Genomic DNA, 22838 nt, shown 5'->3' on the forward strand with positions numbered 1-22838 from the left:
GGCTTGAGCCACCATTCCTGGCTGGAATAGAAATCTTTATTGCACATATTTTAGAAGGCCAATCTCTGATAAGTGAAAACTGTCACTAGAAGCATTTTAATTGTTATAATACTAGATGTCAACCACTAAGCCAAGCATGGGAAGGAGGGATGGGGAGGGAATGGGGTGGGGATCGGGTGGGGTTGACTGGCGATGTGTGCATGTATGTCTACAAAAGTTTTCTTTGTATCCCACTATGATGTATGAATACAGTGCACCAATAAAAAATTAAAAAAAATAAAATGCTCATATATATTATACTAATCAACATGGCTGAAACCTAACTCTGAGACTGTTGGGACTAAATTAATTTGCAGGGCTCAACGTGGTTTCCTTTCTCAGTTAAATATTGAATGCTTACCTGGGCCAGGTACTCTGCTGCTGATGTACAGGGAATAACCTCATGGAACCGCCACAGCAGTCCATGACAAAGCTTCTGTTATCAGCAGCATTCTAGAGATAAGGGAACTAAGTTTAGAGGTCTTTGAGTAAGAAATCAAGTTCCCTCTACATCCTAAGTAGTAGAAAGAAAACTCACTCCTGGGTTTCTCGAATGTTAAAGCACTGGTTACCTTTGGACTTATTTAGATGAAATACTAACAAAAGCTAGGAAAGAGAAGGAATGTCACAGGTCGTATCATGTTCAGAGCAGTGAATCAGTGCACAGCATTTCAACTCCCTTGTGATGTACACTTACATTACACCAATAAAAGTATAAAATAAAAAAGAGCTGCAGTTCAAATCTCAGGCCTGTGGATCGGCACCATCCACCCTTGGATTATATGTTAACCTCATTAATAACCAGCTTCTCATCTATCAAGTGGGTAAAGCTAAGCGATTGTGCGAGGCACACCAGAGAGCACTAAGCACCTGAAGCAGGCAGCGCTGATCATTGCAAGTGTATGGAGAAGCATTGGGATCCACCTGTCAGCGTGTTTTGGGAGAACAGAAACAGTAGGAAGAGGAGGTGGCGACTGTAACACATTCTATGTGCTCCTTCAGCTGATGTAGCTGAGTGCAGTGACATGCACAGTATGTTTTAACCATCCAAACATACATACCTAAAGCTTCTGTAGAAATAACTAAACTTTAGAGCTAGGCATGGTGGCACACACTTGTAATTCTAGTACTTGGGAAGCTGAGACAGAAAGATCTGGGTTCATGGCCAGTCTCAGCTACTTAGTAAAACCCTATTTTAAATAAAGAATAGAAATAGGGCTGGAGGTGTAGCTTAGAGTTTAAATGCCTCTGGGTTCAATCACCAGTGCCAAAAAAAAGAAGAAAGAAAAAAAGAAAAAAAAAAGAAAAGAAAAGAAATGAACTTTAGGGGTAAAGTTTCTGTACTAAGCTTTTGTTGATACTTGTGCATAAATCCACATCATGTAAAAATAACTTAGCAACAGTGACATGTAACTATTATCTTACATTAAAATAATGTTTGTGCACACACCACTGGTAGGATATTTGTTTTGTAAAAATTTCCCTGCGGTCCTCATTAGCAAAGGAAGAAAAAACAGGCTGTTTTGTTCTCTGACTTTGCTTTTCTTTTAAACAAGGAGGGTATAGTGTCAAAATTACTTATTGGAATCTGGGTGAAGTCTGAGAGCATAAAACAGCTTTTTAAGAGAAAAGCTAATAATCTGTACATTAAGGAAAACCCCATGAGGACATGATCTGCTGTGAGTTAATATATGACTTTGCAGAACACAATATCTTCTTCACATAAAATTGTTCAGTAGGTGTTATTTTAAATGATGTCTTTAGTCACCAGTAACATTTTGTCTGAAAGCACAGCCTACTTATATGAGGGAGTGCATTTTTTATTGTTTTCCACTACAATCCCTGTTTTGCCTAGTGTCTCTTTAAGATATGCTTTTATATTTACTGGATATACTGATAGCTTTATATTTCCTGAATAATAAAATTTTAATTAAACAATAATCAGTATAATTTTCAGCATAAAAGATTTTGGCCAAGAAGAGCCAAAAATAGGGAATTTACCAGCTGTTTGTATTTACAAATCATATCTCAAATGAAGTAACAATGCTATAATTATATCTTTGTTCTTTATCTTTTTCAAATAGTCAAGATTGAATTAAAGCACAGCTGACCCGAGGCCATTCTTTCTGCTAAAAATGAGCCACTTATTTTATGGTTAATAACGAATGATCTGAGCCGGGTGTGGTGGCACACGCTTGTAATCCCAGCATTCGGGAGTCTGAGAGCAGAGGATTGCAGTTCGCAGACAGCCTCAGCTACTTAGTGAAGCACTTCATAATTTAGTGAGACCCTGTTTCAAAATAAAGAATAAAAAATAGGGCAGGAGGTATAGCTCGGAAGTGAATGCCCCTGGGTTCCATCCCCAGAACTGCAATAACAACAACAACAACAACAACAATGATAATAATAATAAAAATAAATTATCTGTGAACGCAGGAGGACACCTCTGTAATCCTAATACTTGGGAGAATAAGACAGAATGACTGGAAGTTTGAGGCCAGCCTGGGAAACTTGGGGAGACCCTGTCTCAAAATAAGCAATAAAAAGGTCTGGGTGTAGCTTGGTGGCAGAATGTGCTTCTGGGTTCAATCTCTAGTGAAATGGTCAGAGAAGGAAGAGAGAGAGGGCGATGCTCTATAGCAGAACAGGCTTTATTGAGATAACACCTGCAGAAGGAGGTCCCGAGAAAGGATAGAGCCTCATGGCCTCTTATAAGCTGAGGGGTCCTATAGGTTAATCAGGAGGAAATTCAGATTTTGACAGATAAATCTTAAGGTGGGAAAGCAGGGATCTTGGAATCAGAAAAGTGGTTGTCTAAAGGTCCCTTGTGATTTGTGTCAAGCAAATATGGGGGAGTTCCAGAATGCGAGATATGGGCACTTTCCCAGTAGGTAGAAACCCTTCACAAACTGGAGCTGCTTTTGCTCTGGCCAGTAATTTAACATCCAGTACCATGAAATAATAACAACAATGAATGATCTGTTTAAATTCTCTTTATTGTCATTGATGAGTATAGCACATGTATACACCATCGCTTCTCAAAAGCACTGCTCAAATTTAGGTGCGCGACCACATTCTCACTGATCTGAGGACAAAATGATAATAAAACTTTATCAACTATCTTTAAAAAAGAAGAGAGAGGGGGGGGAGAAATCCGTGCTTCAAGCATAGTGGCACATGTTTGAAATTCTATAACTTGGGAATCTGAGATAGGAGAAGATTACAGATTTGAGGCAGCAATTTAGCAACTTAGCCAGATCCTGTTTAAAAAATAAAAATGAAAACAGGGTTGGGGGTGTAGCCTCTGGTTTCAATCTCAGAACTGCAAAAAGACTATATTTTTGTTACTGTTTGCTTTTATAAGGTTTTTATTCAGGAAAATAAAAGATTGACCATTTTACAACCTTGTTGTCATTTTTACTTTACTGGCCCAGGAGACCAAAGATCTAGAGCTCATTCTACAGAGACTGTCACTTTTAAATACTGTTACGGGATATTCAGTGATCCATTGTGAATACTTTTAAAGTTTAATTACTTCTTCTGACACACTTATTCATATCCCACAGAATCAACATTTCCTTTCTAGGTCTTTAAGCTACCAATGAATTGGTAACAAATTTAATTTGAAAAGAAGACATGTTTTTAGGTTCTTTTCTCCAACCTAGTTAAAAAAAGGCATAAATAGGAAAGCAAAACAACAACAAATGGGTTAAAAGGACACGTGAACTTCTTGCCCAGGAGATATTTGGAACTGGAAATGTACACAGTGCGAAGTAAAATTGTTTGTACCAGAGACCTGTTAAAGATGCCAACGATCCTGTGCAAACCAGCATAGCAGGGAAAGACACCGCAGCATAGAGCTGTACTCAACCCCACCTACGACATGGGAAAGTGGGAATTCACAGAAAGAGGCAGAGTGAGGTGGTCAGGAGATAGAAAATCACTAAGAGGAGATACCAAGGCAAGGTGATTCATAGTGAGCAATTCATATATGCACATAACATTATTTGATCAGCTTCCTTTTCTGGATCCACCCCCCCCACCTTCCTTTCTTACTCCCCATACATGATCCTGGCCTAACAGATTCTTGCTAAAGACAGACCAGGATCTAAAATAACAAGAGTGGGAAATGAGGATGAGGATGTTGGTGAGAAATCAAGGCGATGGAGGGGTCTTCCTTAACTGAGTTAGCAAGATCCATTGCTAAAATTAGGCTCAGTAGACCAAGGCTCAGGCATGGGTGATACACACTTTTAATCCCAGCATTTGGGAGGCTGAATCAGGAGGATCACAGTTCGAGGCCAGCCTCAACTACTTAGTGAGGCCCTCTGCAACTCAGTGAGACCCTGTTTCAAAATAAAGAATAAAAAACAGGAGTGGGGGTGTAGCTTGAAGGTAGAATTCCCCTCGCTTCCATCCCCATTCCCACAAAAATAAATAAATTAATTAATTAATAAGGATGGAGTCACTATCTTCTGCTTGGGCAGTAGATGAAGATAGGAGATACTAATATATCATGCGATATAAAATAATTCTATTGGTACATTCTAATTATACATGATAATGAGATTGATAGCAATCAATTCTTATAGGCACATGACATTATTTGATCTGTTTCCTTCCCTGTATCCACCCCCTACCTTCCTTCCTCACTCCTCATACATGATCCTGGAATTTATAGTGATACATTGTGACATATACATAATATTATTTTGTCTGTTTCTGAATCAGCTTTTGAAAGTTGGGCCTGAATCCCTGAGCTCCACATAACAGGAAAATCCCTTAAAGACAAAGGGGTGAACAAAGGACATTCACTTGAGCTAACCTTCATTTTGAACTATGCAAAGGCACATTTTTAAATCCTCTAAAATCTTGACTGTAATGTGTTATTAAATTGATTTTAACGAGAGCATCTTAATTCCTTGTTCAGGGTATCTTCTGATAGGCGGAACACCCCCCCCCTATTGAGATTAAAAGATTTAATAGATAAAAAGCTCACCCTTAATAGGATTGAGACAATCAAACAAATGATAATCACTGCATTTTACGAAAAGCACCTTTCCAGTGGCAAGAAGATAAGAGCAAATCTTATCTTTTAGAATCTATTAAAATTGTTTAACTTTAAACTGTGTTTACTTGACACGTGAGCAAAAAATAGAAGCAGGAGCCCTTTTCATTAGAACTATCCTGGGAAATTCTTCAAATTATCATCTCAGACATGGCTTATCCCACCATCTGTCACCACGGCAGGAAATTAAGCATTGAATTCAGATACTTGTTTGTGCTTAATCTTTTGAGGTTACCCAGGATGCCCAGAAAGACAGGAGGAAAGAACTTCAATTGGTGCATGTGGATAACCTATCACTACCGCGCATGTGCTAGGTCCTAAGTGCCTCCTGCTTGTTTACAATGATCAGCCCAAAGGAAGAGACAGACAAACATTTCAGAACTGCATGCCTGTGTGATAAATGACAGGATACTGATGAGGATGCTGCAGGAATACACGAGAAAAAGTACCTGTCTCAGTTCGTGACTTGGGGTGGGGAGCACAGGTGTGTGTGTGTGTGTGTGTGTGTGTGTGTGTGTGTGTGTGTGTGTATACATGTGAAGGGCTTTGCAGTGTGTTGGAGAGAGAGGAATGTTCTCCTTAGCAGGAAGAAGGGAGGAAGAAAGCATCAGAAGTCATTGATAAGCCAAGACCCAAAGGATAAAGTAGGAATTAACAAGAAGAAAGGGAAGGACCAAGAAGAATGTGGCTAAAAGAACTAACATCGTGGGCAAAGTCCCAAGAGCAAATGATGATGTGCATTTGATTTAACACATCAGATAAGTGACTATAAAATTTAGTGAGCATATATCTCACCTGAGTTTAATGTTAAACTGTAGATTCTGATTCGGTGGCTCTAGGGAGGACCCTGAATCCCTGGGTATCCAACAAGCCCCCAAGCAATACACTTGGTGTTGGTTCAGGGACCAAGCTTTGAGTAGCACTGTAGAGACAACTCAATTTCCAGTAACTGGGCACTTCTGTCGAACACTCCCTGGACCGTTTTAACTTTCCATGGTGACCTACTTATTCACCTTCATGAATCATGCATGATGGCAGTACAGTGGCGACTCAGCACCTTAGTTTTTCATATGTGAGGGTTTTTTTTTTTTTTTTCCAGTAAGGAAGAAGGCTGCTTTATAGGATCCTGATTTAAAGTCATTACATCAAGGTCTGATTTTACACCTTCTTTCCCACTCTATCTTCTCATTGAAACACATTTAACAGTTTCAGCATGAAATCAGCCTCTAAGGATATACTTAATAAATATTGTCAACTCTCATCAAAATCAAAAGAAAATGTCCCAGGGAAGAATTTGCAGCTTTTTCTATTAAAAAAAAAAAATTGTAGGGCTGTAATGTACCTTGACAGCAGCTTCTTTTAATATTAATTTGAGTTCATTTTAATGCATGCACAAGTGTCATGTCACCACCATCCCTGCCTTATCCGGTGGCGGCAAAGACTCTGCTTCTCTGGAGACAGAGAGGAAGAGTCTTGAAAAAGCTCTAAACTTTCCATTCCATCCCAAAGGCCATGAAACAGATGGGGCCCGGGTTTAAAGTCACCACCGGAAATTCACATCCATATCACATAAGCCTCCCTACATACTTTGGAGGTTATTAGACATCATCTCTGTGCTATAAATGACTCTGGAGATGAGAAGAGGCATTTTCTGTCAATACTGGTCCAGTGCGGTTACATAATTCTTGCCTTTATGTAATGCGCTGCCATTAGTCTCACCATGTGACTTCACTTCCTCATTTAATTCTCATAGCAATAAGCAAATAGTTATGTGTATATGTAATATATATAATTGTATTTATGTATTAAAGTTGAACAGGCTTAGCATTAGAACAAAGGGAGTGAGCCCTACAGGCAAGATAGGATGGTTCATGGTGGTTCCACCACTTACTGGATGTGCCCCCAAAAAGAAGCATCCTTATCCGCAGAGGGTCTGGCGGTGTTGAATGTAATCAGAAAGCTGATGTTTGATAGTGTCACGCCTCATCAGCTGCATTTCTAAATGGCAAGAAGACTCACCGGGATGTGTTCTTTTGTGTTTGGGTACAACAGCAACACAGAGTCGCCGCTGATGTGTGAGGTTTCGGAAGCGCAGCAGGGCGGCGGCAGCAGAGGCTCGGGAAGCAGCCTGGGCGCCTCCATCACAGCCTGCAAGAAGGTAACTAGCCCCTCCCCAGGCTTCCCAGCTGCTGAACTGTATCCTTGGGGAATACGACCCCTCAAGTACCTTTTTTTTTTTTTTTTGGTGGTATTGGGGGTGGAACCCAGAGGCTTTCTATGTCTTCCGGGCTATACTTTAGAAATCAACAGTACAGTGTATCACAATTTAATCTTTGAAGGACAGTCAATATTCGAATGGGTGAACAAAATATCTGACCAAGTTCAGGAAAAGCTGCTGCAAGTTAATAAATCAATACCTTTCTTTACGGGTAATACTGAAAATATTCACAGTACATTTATTTTATTTCAAATATTGTCTGAAGCATACATAATAATTATATTTAAAAAGCTATTTAGTACTGTTTACCCATGGATCACACATCATGTGGGCTATAATTGTTTACCAAACAATTATAAGAGTTTATCTCCTTTTTCAATTTCCAGAATGTTTACTTCCCTTTCCAGAGTTTACTACCTCTTTGTATCCAAACCATAAGCCTGTTGTGGTCAGACTTTGAATATTTAATAATTTCATGTCTTTATTATTTTATTACAATATGTTAGTGTAAACTAATTTCAATGATCGTGAATAATTTTAAATCTTGTTAATCACAGACTGTTAGGAAAGTGAGAATCTACATGTTCACTAATGCACATGTAATGTATGTTTTGTACCAAAAAAGAGTGAAAATGACAGGGACAGTTCTATCTTAGAAGCAGCAGGGCCATGGGTCTGAGTCACCAAGAGTCTCTTCACAGTTCATTGACCTTCAGTGAGATCAACATAGATAACTGAAATCAAGTGTTAATTCCCAAAGCCATCTAATGTGATAGATTCCTCTTCTTCCTCAACAGTACTTGTTATCAGAACTGACATATTGATAAACTAGCTGGAGGAAAAAATAAAACAAGGGACCAGAAGATGATGCATTGGGTGGATTATCAGCCTCTGAAAATCTGCAAGGGTACATATTTCTTTTATGTGTTTTTTTTTTTTTTTAAGTATTTAAGGGCCTGGAAATCCTAACCAAGCACCATGGCTTTAGTTCCTCTTTGTTGCTGGGGAAAATGTGGTCCTAGGAAGCCACAGCTTTCAAAAAGACACAGTATCAAGGAAAAGATGTTGATGAAGTTATTTAAAGATGGACCTCTTCAATATATTTATTCCTTATTCTTTTACTTTTTTAAAAGTACATTTTTTATTGGAGCACTGTAATGATACATAATAGTGAGGTTCGATGTGATCTAAACATACATGCACTTGACATCTTTCCTCTTGGATCCAGCCCCATTCCCCTGTCTCTCAATATATGTTAGTGAGATGGGCAGAGATACCTTTGGATATGGACATAGAATTATTCGAGCTCTTTCCTTCATCAAGCTTTTTTTTCTTCCCCTCTTGTCTCTCTCCATCCCATTCTACTATTTTTCTGGTCTCTTTCTTCGTTTGTCTGAAGTCCCTTTGGTTTCCTGTTTCTCTCTAGTTTCCATTTATGAGAGGAAATATACAACTGTTGACTCTCTGAGACTGGTTAATCTGACTTAGCATAATATTCTCTATTTCCATCCATTTTCATGCATATGACACAATTTTCTTCTTTTTATGACTGAAGATATTTCCATTATGTGTGTGTGTGTTTGTGTGTGTATGTGTGTGTGTATATATATATATATATATATATATATATATATATATATATCTCACATTTTCTTTATCCATTCATCTGTTGACAGATACTGAGTTTGCTTCCATAGTTTAGTTATTGTGAATCATGCTATCTGCATGGATATGAATCTATCAATATAGTATTCTGACTTTAATTCTTTAGAAAAGATACTGAGGAGTGGCATATATCGGTCATATCGTGGTTCTATGTCTAGTCTTTTGAGGACTTCTATATTGATCTCCACCGTGGTTGTACCAGTTCACACTGCCACCAATAGTGTTTCAGAGTTCCTATTTTCTCACATCCTCACTAGCATTTATTAGTTCACCAACCTAATGAATTAGATAAAATCTCAATGTAGTTTTAATTTGCATTTCCTTAATTGAGTATGATGTTGAACAATTATCCATGTTTAGTGGCCATTTGTATTTCTTCCTTTGAGAAGTATCTATGCAATCAGTTGCATATTCTTTGATTGAGTTATTGTGGTTCTTTTACATTAAGCTTTTTAAGTTCTTTATATATTCTATATTTTTCATCTTCTATCAGAGGAGTAGCTGGCCAATATTTTCTCCCATTCTGTGGGCTTTTTCTTCAGACTTGCTTGATTCCTTGCTGCACAGAAGTTTTTTAATTTAATGCCACCCCATTTATTAATTATTAGTTTTGTTCCCTGAACTTTGGAGATTTTATTGAGAAAGTCTCCACCAGGGCCTCTCTATTGGAGAGTTTGTCCTAGGTTTTGTTCTAATAATTGGAGTCATTGATCATTGATCCACTTTGAGCTGACTCATTCAGGGTGAGATATTGGGGTCTAATTTCATTCTTCTAGATATGAATATCCAATTTTCTCAGTACCTATTTTGAAAATGCTGTCTTTTCTCTGGCATCTTTTTTCTAGTTTTTTTGTCAAAAATCTACTGGCTATAGATGTCAGAGTTGTCTGTATCTTCTATTCCCTTCCATTGGTCTATGTGTCTGTTTTTGTGTGAATACCATGCTGTTTATGTTACTATTGCTCTGTGGTACCATTTGAACAATAAGAACCATGCTAGATGCATTACAATTTCTGATTTCAATATATTTTTTATACTGAGTGACTACCTTTACACAGAGCCAAGATAACCATACCACACAGTTATCTTTACATATGCTGCTCTAGGCACTTTGCTTATAGACCTATTTTGCTCTTTGAAGAAACTGGTTACACAAAATAAGTTGCATGATCCCTCTAGCCCTAGCATCAAATCATCTCTCCTCTCCTTTCTCCTCTTCCTTTAAGAACTAGGGAAGCTGCCAGATAAATTCAGCCCAAGGTGCTGATGATTGCATTCCCGAAGTAGTGGTGACAAAGAAAATTGGTTCACTACTACTACTGTCACCCCTCTCCCTTACTGGGCATTGATATTTGAGCCTATTGAGCCTGTGGATGACCTCAAAATTCTAGGCATTATGGGGCTGTAAGCAGACACCCTCCATCCATCTAAGCTGGAATGTGAGCTAACTTCTACGTCACTCCGTCATTTAATGAGCCTGAAGGGCCAGGGTAAGTTTTCAAGGATGCAGTGTGGTTGCCCCAGAATAACACATTTAAAATGACAGGATGACGAAATGTTGCAGAAAGCTTGGAGAAGAGTTGCGAGTAGGTTGAGGCCACTAGCGTTCTCCTTCCGTGTCCTTTGAATTGTATCCCATACAAATATTGCCTGATGCCCCTTTGTATGACCCCTCCTCATGAAACAAACAAAGCCACTACTATTAAACTGATGCATAGGGATTTTCCTCTATAGGAGCTATTTTTTTCTTATTCTTTTATATTTGTCACACACTAAGTGAAAGGTCTGTGTAGCCTCTTTATAATTAATTAAAATCCGCTGTCTCTAAGGAGGCAGTGTGATATTGTATAACAAAGCTGAACTTGAAATCTAAATAACTGAATTAGATCCCAGGTTCCTCTTCTTCCTGTGTGATCTTAGGCCACAGTTGTAACCTTCCTGGCAGATTCTTTAGGGTTTGGCACGATGCCTACATATGAAAAGGTTTATAGAAGCCCTTGGCACCTACCTGATACTCAGTAAACATTAGTCCATTCTTAGCCAAGCGTGGTGGTGCACATTTGTAATCCCGGTACCTGGGAGGCTGAGACAGAAGGATCGCAGGTTTACAGCCAGCCTCAGTTCCTCAGTGAGGCCCTCTGCAACTTTATGAGACCCTGTTTCAAAATAAAGAATAAAAATAAGGGCTGGAGGTGTAGCCCTTACACCTTATGGCCCCTGGGTTCAATACCCAGTATGTATGTATGTATGTATGTATGTATGTATGTATGTATGTAGTCAATTCCAAATAAATGATCTTTACACGAGGGCAAACTTAATGTAAATAGAATTTAAGCACCAGCGCCAAGGGGAACAGAGCATGCAAAATGCCTGCAGGAAGATCCCTTGAATTTTCCTCTGCATCTATTCGGTGTCACTTTTGCACACTAGCTGGACACTCTCAACACAGGCTTTCCCTCGCACACTGATGATCTGCTACTTGGGATACAGTGGAACCACGTCTATAAACAGCATTGACGTGAGGGGAGAACTGTTGGAGAAACATCAACAGCCTTTCCTTTTTATATCCTTCCCTTTTTGTGTCATGTTCATTAAATCCACCTTAAACTTGGACTTATCAAAGGCGGCAGGCTGAACACACTGCAGATTCCCAGAGGCAGAGTTTGATCTTAACATGACATCTGATCAGCGCTTTGAAGTTTCAAGCGCGTTCTATGCCATGACTGACCCCCTTTAAACTGATTTAAATTTGCTTCAGATAAATCTAAAGAATGGCAGAGTGGTTGTCCCTTGATGTTTCATTTTGTTCTGTAAAAGACACTTTCATCTAAGCCCAAATCTTTTTAATGATATGTAATTAACAAAAACAATTCAATTAATGTGTGCAGGCATGGGCGTGCAAATTGTGAGGCTTATTTCAGAATCCAAATGATATCTCTAAAGACATTCTTAATATGTACTCAGAATTGTTTTTGACAGAAACCCCCACAATTCTTCCAAGAAGCTAAGAGGGTTTTTTGCTGTGTTGAATAGCTGGTCACGGGGTGAAAAAGAGTGGTGACAGTCTGTATTTGTAGAAGCTGTTTTTGTCAAGGGAAGAAAGGTTTCAAGATTAAATAAGTAAAATCAAAAACAAAATCAGCATACCGGAGCTGTAGCCTATAGACAGAAGACACAAGGTGTTTCCCTGGAGTGTAAAGCACTCTCAGATCTCTAAACACTATGCTCAGATCATGTGAACTAGCAGTGGTCTTCAGATCCAGCCTTGATTGTAGTAATGGCAGTAATGACAAATTTTTATCAAGCGACCAGATGCTCTGGTTTATCATCCTTATTCAGTAGGACAGCATTAAACAGGTACTTTTTAAAGTAATAAAATAAAGAATTGTCTTATAAAAGCATTAAGAGAGCCAGTCTCTTAGTTCCTGGAGGAAATTTTTGGAGGAAAAAGATAATGGAATCTGAGGTACCATGAGGGGCACCCTTGTGAACTTGGGAAAATTTGGCTAGGAGAGATGGATATCCTCTATGGCTCAATGGGGGACAGAACACAGAAGCAGGACAGTCACATTGGAAGGTTAAGATCAACAGGACGCTGGTCAGAGAGTTAAGCAGGAGAATGAACTGTGACTGTTAGCCCAGTTGCATCTGAAAAGCCAGCCACATAGACCCTCTGGGGGCAATTTCACTGACTCCCTAAAGAAAGCTCCCTGTGCCCTGAGACACTTCCATATCTAAGAGGCTTCAGGATTGCCTCAAGACAAATGCAAATGATGAAGGCTCCCTGCCAGGACCCAGGTCCAGATGCTCAGCACCCTCTCTGGCCTTCACCCCCAAGTCCTCCCTGAAACAGAGAGGTGAGGCTGCCTGCGTTCCATGGTTAGTTTATTCTTAAGAAAATGTCAAAGTGAGAAGTGTCATTTAGAACTATCAGTTATGGCTTATTGTGCAAATTTAATACAATTCAGCCTCATATTTGAAAGTCAGTGCTAGGTTTGAGGCACCTCACTTCTGGACAGCACTCTGTCCCACCTCTCATTGTTATACGATGTGTAAGATTCCAGTGCACCGCTCTTACTCTGTTCTCTGCAGCCCTGATCCTTGAGTGTCCTTTTCACTATGTGTGAAGAATACCTGGAAGGATTTTGTAGGGTCTTCCCTTTATTTTTAACCAAAAAAAATAGTACTCTGCAAACTCCAAATACCTTAGAACACTTTATAGATTGGAGGATGACACTATACATTGGAATTAAGCAAGTGATCTTCTTTACAGAATTCTTTTTGTGTGTGTGTGTGTGGGGGGGTCTGGGGATGGAACTCAGGGGCATTCCACCTCTTAACTACAGCCCCTGCCCTATTTTTATTCTTTATTTTGAAACCAGGTCTCACTGAGTTACAGAGGGCCTCACTAAGTAGCTGAGGCTGTCCACGAACCAGGATCCTCCAGTCTCAGCCTCCCGAATGCTGAGATTACAAGCGTGCACACCACACCTGGCTCCAGAATTCTTGTTATAATTACCCCAAATATTCTCTGTAATATATGTTTTACATGTCTCTGCAGGAATGGAAATGGTAACCAATTTTATTTTATTTATTTATTTTTTTGGCGGTACTGGGGATGGAACCCAGGGGCCTTCTACCTCTGGGCTACACTTCCAGACCTATTTTATATTTTATTTGGAAACAGGGTCTCTTAAGCCAGCTGAGGCTGGCTTTGAGCCTGCGCAATCCTGCTGTCTCAACCTCTCAAGCACGGGGATTACAAGTGTGTGCTACCACGCCAGGCTGGTAATCAATTTTAAAAGTACCTAATCTGACTTTCAAATTTCTTTTCTCCCTTGGGGTATTTACAGAAAGACTAGCTATCAGTCTTCTCATCACTAGCCTTGGGTCCTCTTCTCTTTATTTTCCATCCTGTCCTAAGAAATCCTCTCAATTTAGCCATCTGGAGTAGGCTCTAGACTATCCACCACCAATCCCAATAGTATCCATCTTTTATGTATCCTGCCATTGTCCAGCTTCCAGTTAGGCCAGTGTCTTAGCTGGAAGGAAGGACATATTTGGACACACCTCAGCTCAAGCATCCCTCAGAGTGAACCTGATCATTTGGTGCCCCATGGGTCCTGGGCTAATCTCTTTCTTTTGGGAAGGTGGTACACCCTAAAAGGTGCCTGTTATGGTCCATACTCTCCCACCGGGGTATTATCCAAGAAGCAAGTATATTTCTTAAGTTCTGTATTTGTTTGTATGAATCTTAAGACAGATTGTGTCTAGTAGTTTCTTCCCAAGAGGAAAAGTCTGAGAAAAGAGAATTGCCAGTCTAATTGCCAATGGCTAAAGTCTTGTATTAATACTCAGATGACACATGGCTTTTAAATCTACTGCCTCTTTGTCCAGTGGCTACTTTTTCACTACTTACAGTTTTCAGACCTATCCAACAGAACCAAAAATCAATGATGGGTTGTGAGACACTTCGTCTATTTTCCTTAATGTGTATTCTCTTCTATTTTCTTTAACATCAAATTCACATTCTCTTCACTGATCTCATAAATATTACAACTCTAAGCAGCAATTATATAGCAGTTATTTATGTTCTATTTATAAGTCTCACTTTATTCTGTTTAAATCATTGCCAACCATTCATACATTATACTATATTTGCATTTCCTGAGTGTATTTGATTTCGCAACTCTTGCATCTTATACTCTATACTCAAAGCCGGTTACCGTATCCATGTTGCCAGAGCTCTGATCAATTTTTAAAGCATTCGTTAGCCGGTTGACATCTGTGTGAAGATGTAGAAGGAGACAAACGTGGCCTGGCACTTTTTCCCCAGGCCCAATGAGTTCCCAAGTGCCGCATCACCCACAAGATCTTAAAGAATTATGTGGCTACCTTGAGATATAGTGTGACTTCCAGAACACAAGCAACTGAGTGGCATGAGAACATTGGAAAGACACCTGGGACTATAGTGGAGCTGTATAGTTAATTGCTTGCCACGTTAAGATGCAGTTTGTCCCAGGCGAGCACGCCATGTCTCTAAATTATGTCCCTAGAATTACTGATTACAAGGAGTGAGCCCCTTTTAATCATGAGACATTTCTATTTCATATTTACAGCATCATGTGAACCTTGTCAGAGATAAATACTCCATAAGTCAATAGATTGCAGATTTATTTACCAGAATCAAGCTTAGTTAGATTGATTATGTATTGCTAAAAGAATCCCATGGTTTAAGATTCTCCATCCAGAAAAACATAATTAACTTATCTGGAGGCCAGTCATGAGTCGGCTAACCATGGCATATGATTATGTGAAGGGATCCCTTCCCATTCTCCTCTCCAACGGGAAGAGAATGAATTGCAAGCTCAAGGCTAATCATTTCCTCTCCCCCCTTCCCAACCAACTATGCCTTCAATATGGTGTTTTCTAGACTCTTCTTCCTCCTGGATAAGAAAGAATTATTTTAGAGGACTTCATTGTTGTCCAGTACTTTCAATAATAAATTTCTAGATTTCCAAGTTTTAGTAGGTATGAATAGTATAACTCAAGAATGTTTCATATCCAAACAAACAGAATAGCAAAACATATTCTATGAGTAATCGAGCATGATTAATCATACTCCAGACTCTTGATTTTTGTCAAAGGAGTCCAGCACGCAAGAACTCAAGCAGCCATCCAGTAAAGTCATCATTGAAGTAAAATATTATCTTAATATTTAAGTAAACCTTCGGAGAAAGGAAGACTAAGCCACTGAGTTTCCAAAGCCAATTTCTTCTTCCGTGAAATAATTTTGTTTTCAGTTAGTGTCCTTGTTTCCGCTTAGTAGTTCAGTGCACTTTGGATAGACCTTATACAGATTCTCTTTGAAAGAGAAGAACAATATTATATCCCAGAGTGGAAATCAAAAGACCACAGAAAATAATTTTACTAAGACATGGATTAAATTAGCATGACTTTAAATGTAAAACTGCACAAAATTTTCTGATGGCCAGACATGAATATATGGGTACACATGCTAGGCTTTTAAGTTATTATAAAATAATTCAGCAATCAAACATTAATTAAGCCAATAACTAAGCCTTCTGAAATGATACTAAAAGATTTGTTAAGACTCTTAATGTTCTTCAAGACATTAAAAAAGATAGCTGGCCCAGCTCAGCAATGGATTGCTTTCTATTGAAAAATAAGAAATTATCTTCCACTGCTGAGAAGTATATGTCTTACCACTCACATTGCACCATCAGGAGCTCTCTGCTGTCTTTCATATGCACCAAACATTCTCCTGCATTAAGCCTTTGCTTCTGCATTGCTACTCATCAACATTATCCTCAGAAAAGCTTGCCAACACATACTTCCACCTTTCACCTCATTAACCCTATATCTGGTTTTGTAACTCTTCACAGTTGTTTTGCGTTTGTTTGGGGACTTTTTGTTTTATTTTGATTTTGCTTTTTTGGTTCTTAGTGGGGTGCTGATGCTCGAACCCAGGGCTTCATGCAGTCTAGGTAGGCGTTCTACCACTGAGCCACACCCCGGCCACTGCACAGTAGTTTTGGTCATCTGACATGTATGTGTTGGATAATTGCTTATTTGATTTGGGTTTGTTGTGCCCTGACATAAGACAAACTAAACTATGTATTGTTTAATGCTGGTCTTACTCACTGATTCACCAGTTAAATCCACAGTGCCAAGGCAAAACAGAAGATGTTCAACTAGAAGCCCTTGAATAAGTGAAGGGTAAATGAAACCTCACATGGACGACATTGTCCTCTTACAGTGACATCCCAAGGTTAACACCACAGACAGAGTTCAGTGCTTCTGAAAATAGTTTGAACCAATATGGGATCAATTCAAAATTTTAATGCTTTATTTAACTTTTATTGGAGCACTATAATGATACACAGCGGGATTTGCAATGATACACAATGATATGTTTGTGCACACACAGAACAAGATGGCCCATTTTAAAGCTCAGTGCCTCTCCTTTGCCTTCCCTGCCACTTCCCCTAGTTCCATCCTTAAATTTAATTTTAAAAGTATCTGTAAAATGGAGGAGGAATCTTAAAATTAAAAGAAAAAGAAAACATTATAAAATATCTGTTAGAATGACTAAAAATAAATGTAAAAGCAGAAACTGGCAAGGCTGTGGAAGTACGTGAACTTCCATGTCTTCCTGGTGAGAATGGGATGTAGAAAATTCATTTTAGAAGACAGCCTATCCGTTCCTTATAAAATCACCACATGTCTTAGGAATCTTATTTCTGGGCATATACTCAAGCATAACAAAAACTTAAGCTCAGACAAAATAAAACCCTGTAGGCCAGTATTTATAGCAGCTTTTTTCATATTTGCCAAAAACTAGAAATAAACTAAATACTCCACATAGTAAATGGATTTTTAAAAATAAAATCTGTATATATCTGTAAAGTGGAATACTACTTGTCATAAACTAATAATATATCCAACAGCATAGGGCAGTTTTAAACTCATTAGGATAAGTGAAAGGAACTGGTCACAAAAAAAAAAAAAACCAGTAGAGTATGTGATTCCATATGTAGGAAACCTTAGGGAGAGAAATCATGGGGGCTAGGATTTGGGAGAGGTGTGATGTTTTGACATCTGAGGAGCAGAAGGGACTGGGGATGACAACTTCTGAATGCCTACCTTTATATCATCAGTCCTTTGCCCTCAGTTTTAAATTTTGCTAAGTTGCTGAGGCTGGTCTCAAACTTGCTATCCTTCTGTCTCAGCCTTTTAAGTATTGAGATTACAGGTATGTGTCCCCATGCCCAGCTACAACACGCTCAGTTTTAAATCCAATTGAATGAATTAAAATTTTGTGAATAAAAAAGTTAGTGTCCTAGAAGGAGTCTAGATTAGCAATATGAGCTTGGAGACTTGTTTCTGGAGTGATGTCACAAATGTTCTACTGGGCATCTTCACTCCCTGAATATCCTATCTTCTTGCCTTTGTCTCCTCATTTACAATATACATTTATTTAAAATTTGTGTCAGCCGGGCCAGGTGGCGCACGTTTGTAATCTCAGTACTTGGGAAGCTGAGACAGGAGGATCGCGCAGGTTCAAAGCCAGCCTCACAGCCGGGCGTGGTGGCGCACGCTTGTAATCCCTGCGCTTGGGAGGCGGAGACAGGAGGATCGTGCAGGTTCGAAGCCAGCCACGTGCGCTGGTTTAGGAGACCCTGTTTCCAAATAAAAATATAAAATAGGCCTGGGAGTGTAGCCCGAAGGTAGATGGGCTTCCAGGAACCAAAAAAAAAAAAAAAAAAGCCAGCCTCAGCTACTTAGTGAGGCTCTCAGCAACTTAGTGAGACCCTGTTTCCAAATAAAACATAAAAAATAGTTCTGGGAGAGTAGCCTGGAGCTAGAAATCCCCTGGGTTACATCCGCAGTACCACACACACAAACTATTATGTCAAATTTGAAATGATGCTTTCCTTAAACAGTGCTTTCAGATAATTTCTATAACACCATATATATGGGGTGGGTGCAAAAAATGAAACCCAAAGGTATTTTATCATTTTATCATTGACCTATACCTCTAGCTCACCCTTCCTTCCTTCCTTCCTTCCTTCCTTCCTTCCTTCCTTCCTTCCTCCTTCTTCCTTTTCTTTTTTTTGAAACAGGCTCTTATTAGATTGCTGAGAATTTTGCTAAGTTGCTGAGGCTGGTCTCAAACTTTCTATCCTTCTGTCTCAGCCTTTTAAGTACTGGGATTACAGGTGTGTGTCACCATGCCCGGCTATAACACATAATTTTAAAATAATTTTATTTTGGAATCCTTGAATAAGCAGATGGCTAAGGGGGTCTAAATCAATATTGACCACCCCGGCCCTATTCAGCCTCCAGACAGCTGAAAACATTTACTTCTCAAAAATCTCTTTTCATCTAAACTTCTCAAAATTCACCTGTTTGAGGAAGGGAGAGGAAAAATTGCATCTCTGCTTTTGAAAAAGAGAGAACTACTTGTTCTGATGATGGCATGCAATGAAATTCAAGCAGCATTTCTTCCTCACTCTCAGTGCACAGAGGAGGAAAATACAGCACATTGAGTGTGATATTTCCCTCTCTTTGAAGCTTTGAGGCTCCTTCTCTCCATCTCATCTTCATGCTTACACTGATCAGAAAATGAAGTGTTTTGATAGTATAAGATTAGGAAATGGGATCTTAACATTAAAGTTCTTTGTTACCTTTGTAGAAAATCCTTGAAGAAATGCAAAACATCACCATGCTCGTAGGCTTAACTCAAACTTTCTTCGTATCGAATAAATCATGTGATTTTTAAAAAATAACACCTTCTTTTATAAATGTGATCATCAAACAGGAAAAATTTAAAGTCCATATTGTATCATACATAAGAGGTTTTGGAATTAAACAACAAACAGTTGATCAACACCAATAAAAAGCCAGGAAATGTGTGGTGTATGCATTGATTGAGATATGTCTAGTAGGGAAAATACTTTTATTATAAAGATGCACAGGAACAGAGGCATATTTGATATTGGGACTGAGCTTAGTTTCAGTTAGGTCTTGATGCTAGGAAAAATAATGGATGAAAATTGTAGGTGCAGTGGAATAAGAAAAACAGTGAGCATCTTAACATCGTGAGGTGGAGCTCTTTGATATGCTAACAGATTATAGCAGAGGGTGATCAGAGTCAAAACTTGGAAAACACCTAAACAGGGCAAAGTGTAATACCGTGAACACTGATCATTAGTAACTATTCATTAAATAAATAAAAGGTAGACTCTGAATTAGAACCAATCTTAGATGTTAGACACGGTTAATGGAAAAACCGGAATTTGAAGGCAAGGGTTGTCTTCAAAGTTGACCTTATCCTTTACTCTAGATTCAGTGAACTAGATGGATTTGAGTTGTAACAGGCAAGAGAGAGAAAGGGACAAGAAAGACAATTACAACATAAATGGTTAGGTCCTTTTTTGGTACCCAGCATTCTCTAACTTCCCTGCCCAACCAGCATTCTTGTTTCTTGGTTCCTTTAGGTGTCTATAATAAAATTCTACACTAGATAATTCATAAACAAGAGAAACTCCATTCTCTCAGTCCTAGAGGCTAAGTCCAGGATGGAGGAACCAGCAGGTTCCTGGTCTGGTGAGAGGCCACTCCTCAGAGGCAGTGCTAATTGCTCACCCTTCATGTGGTACAAGAGCACAAGGACTCAAGTCTCTCTTGTAAGGGCATTCATTCTACTCATGGGGTTGAAGCCCTCATAACCCATCACCTCCCAAAGGTTCCAAACAACACATTGGAGACTGGATTACAATACCTGCATTTTGGAGGGACACACACATTCAAATCATAGCACTCCCCACCAATTTTGTCCTCTATCACAGCATCACATGGATTTCTTCATGACACTCACCATGATTTGCAATTAAATGTGTATTTCAGTTGGGCATGGGGTTACACGCCTGTAATCCCAGTACTAAGAGACTGAGACAGAAGAATCATAGGTTCAAGGACAGCCTCAGCAATAATGCAGGACTCTCAGCTAGGAGATGCTGTTTGTAAACCAAAGATAAAAAGGCCTGGAGGTATGCTCAGTGATTGAATGACCCAGCCCTCAATCTCCAGTACCATGCACACACACAAAATGTGTCTTTCAGTGCTCCTTTGCTCCATTTTTTACTTTTTGGCTAATGTGACAGATTTTTCAGCTCTATAAATATGAGGACCAACCAGAGGCTAGGCCATAGTATGCATTTGAAAACCTGCTAATGTTCAATGGATGAATGAAAAAATTAAACATTAGAAAGCAGACTATAAAACTAGAGATAGAGATGTTTCAGATGAACTAGAAGTTTTGTCTTGTTTTTTGTACTTTCATTGGTGTACTACAGTCGCACATCATAATGTAGCTCATAGTGATGGAAGAATCCGTGCACACAGCTCTTGGTGGGCTTTCCCACAGCGCCCTCCCCACTCCCTCCTTCCCCCTACATGATATTGAAACTGACTTTGGTATTCTCACATATGTACCTGACATCAACTGAAGTGCCAGGGTAACTGGTAGCACCATTTTGACATCAGCTGTTAATAGGAGAGTCATGTTTCTTTTAGGGATTGCAATTGGGGAAGGAAGAAGTTTGTATTTAGACACGAAAAGCCCAGGATGACCACAGGAGGTCCAAACTGAATCACTAACAGTAAGAAATGCACAGAGCCAAGCACCTGAGAAAGGTCAGAGCTGGAGAAAGATAGATGAGTCAACCCTCCAGTGGTAATTAATTATCCTGAGAGTCCTGGCTCTCAGAGGAAAATGGCTGGGGAAAGAGAAATGAGCAACACACTGAATGCCAAACTAGAGGGAATACTCCAGGCAATGAGGGAGGAGAGACATGTCCTGCCCAGGCTCTCTAGACAGCTCAAATTCATCTTTCAGCACTCTGGTCAAGTGCAAAGCCTTTTCCTGCTCCTTCCGCCATGCAGAGCTGACCGCTCCATCCTTTGGATATCTGGCCTGGATTGTGCTTGATCAAAGCACCTACTTTCCATCATCACAGCCCTGGTAGTGCTTGTTTTCTCTCTATTGATGTTTAATTTCTAAAAAGCATCAGTCATTTTTTATTCATCTTAACAACATTCCCAGTGTCTTGTTTCAAAACAACTCAGTGATCATATATTGACTGAATATTGACTGGAAAAGGAGAGTCGAAAAAGAAGAGAAAATAAGAATGTTATTGTCGTGCGCAGTGACGACTCTTACACGATCTTCCTCAAGCAGTTTTATTACCCCAGTTTCAATGCTCTCTCAACGCCCTCTCAGGTAAAAACAACATCAGTCTTCTATCTCCTCCCTCATCACTCCACCAACCCTCTTAGCTCCCGCCCGCTAGGGCATGCGCGCTTTTTAACCTTCTCCTGGGCGGGCAGGTGGTAGCACGAGGCGTTGCATCACTAATTATCCGTAAGGCGCCTGATAGGGCTCACTGCGCAGGCTCAGGGCACCGCCAGCCTCGTGAGCCTCGTGACTTGGCTGCAAGCCCAGGCGCCATCTTGAGTCCACGCTGGCAACAAGCCTGGGTGCCACCTCGGTCCTGCCGAGTGGGCCCCAACATGTTATATCACTAAATACAGGAAGAGAAATTGTGAAACGTTGCCTAAGCTTCAGAAACTCACGATGGAGAAGATCACCACCTTCCGATGCCCATCGCAACCACATATCAATCACCTCGTCTGTTAACTTGTTAGCTCTTGGCAAAAATGTTCTAATTTGATTCTTGAAACAACTTTCAGAAGTGGCTTTAATGGTACTTGTGTCATAGATATAGAAACTAAATCCCACAGAAGTTAATTGATTTGCCTAAGTTCACTCAGTAAGTAATGGGAAGAGAGAGAATTTTAGTTCTCTCTTTGTCTATGACGAGCCATAAATTGCTATCTTTTTCTATCTAAATTTCTTAAAAATTATTTTTTAGCAATGTTTTGAGCTGTGTCAAGTTTACTAAGAGTCTGTTTCCCACTATCTGTCTCATCTTTGTACTAAATTTCTAAATTTTATTTCTTTCTATCAAAAGGACAGTAGCTGTAACATGAAGAAGGATCTTTCTTCCTTATTTAGGATGCCAGCAAAATGTTAAGAGGAATCATGTCACTATTACTTCAGACTTGTGAATGCACACCACATCCATTAATAGCTCTTCGTCTGAAATAAACAAGCCTAGAACTAAAAATAGCAGATAAATAAATGAGCCGTTGAGAGTCTGGTGAGGTTTTTTTCTTTTCCCACTCAGAAATTACTCTCTCAGCAGGGAAATAATATTCATAAGATTTCAAAATCATTAAGTTCTCAAACACATATTCTTC

At 39.4% G+C, this 22838-nt stretch overlaps 1 protein-coding gene across 4 annotated transcripts in view; it reads left to right on the forward strand.

Annotated features, from left to right (window-relative positions):
• Positions 1-22838, forward strand: part of SPHKAP (SPHK1 interactor, AKAP domain containing) — a gene marked incomplete at both ends in the record, with an annotated part of 175395 nt that overhangs the window by 35345 nt on the left and 117212 nt on the right. For all 4 annotated transcript variants that reach the window (XM_080689986.1, XM_080689988.1, XM_080689985.1 and 1 more), the window contains one exon: positions 7160-7265. In XM_080689986.1, the coding sequence (XP_080546112.1) occupies positions 7160-7265 (106 nt within the window). The remainder of the gene's footprint in view (positions 1-7159; positions 7266-22838) is intronic.

Source organism: Muscardinus avellanarius (genome assembly GCF_963383645.1).
Source record: "Muscardinus avellanarius genome assembly, chromosome: 2".
Taxonomy (NCBI): domain Eukaryota; kingdom Metazoa; phylum Chordata; class Mammalia; order Rodentia; family Gliridae; genus Muscardinus; species Muscardinus avellanarius.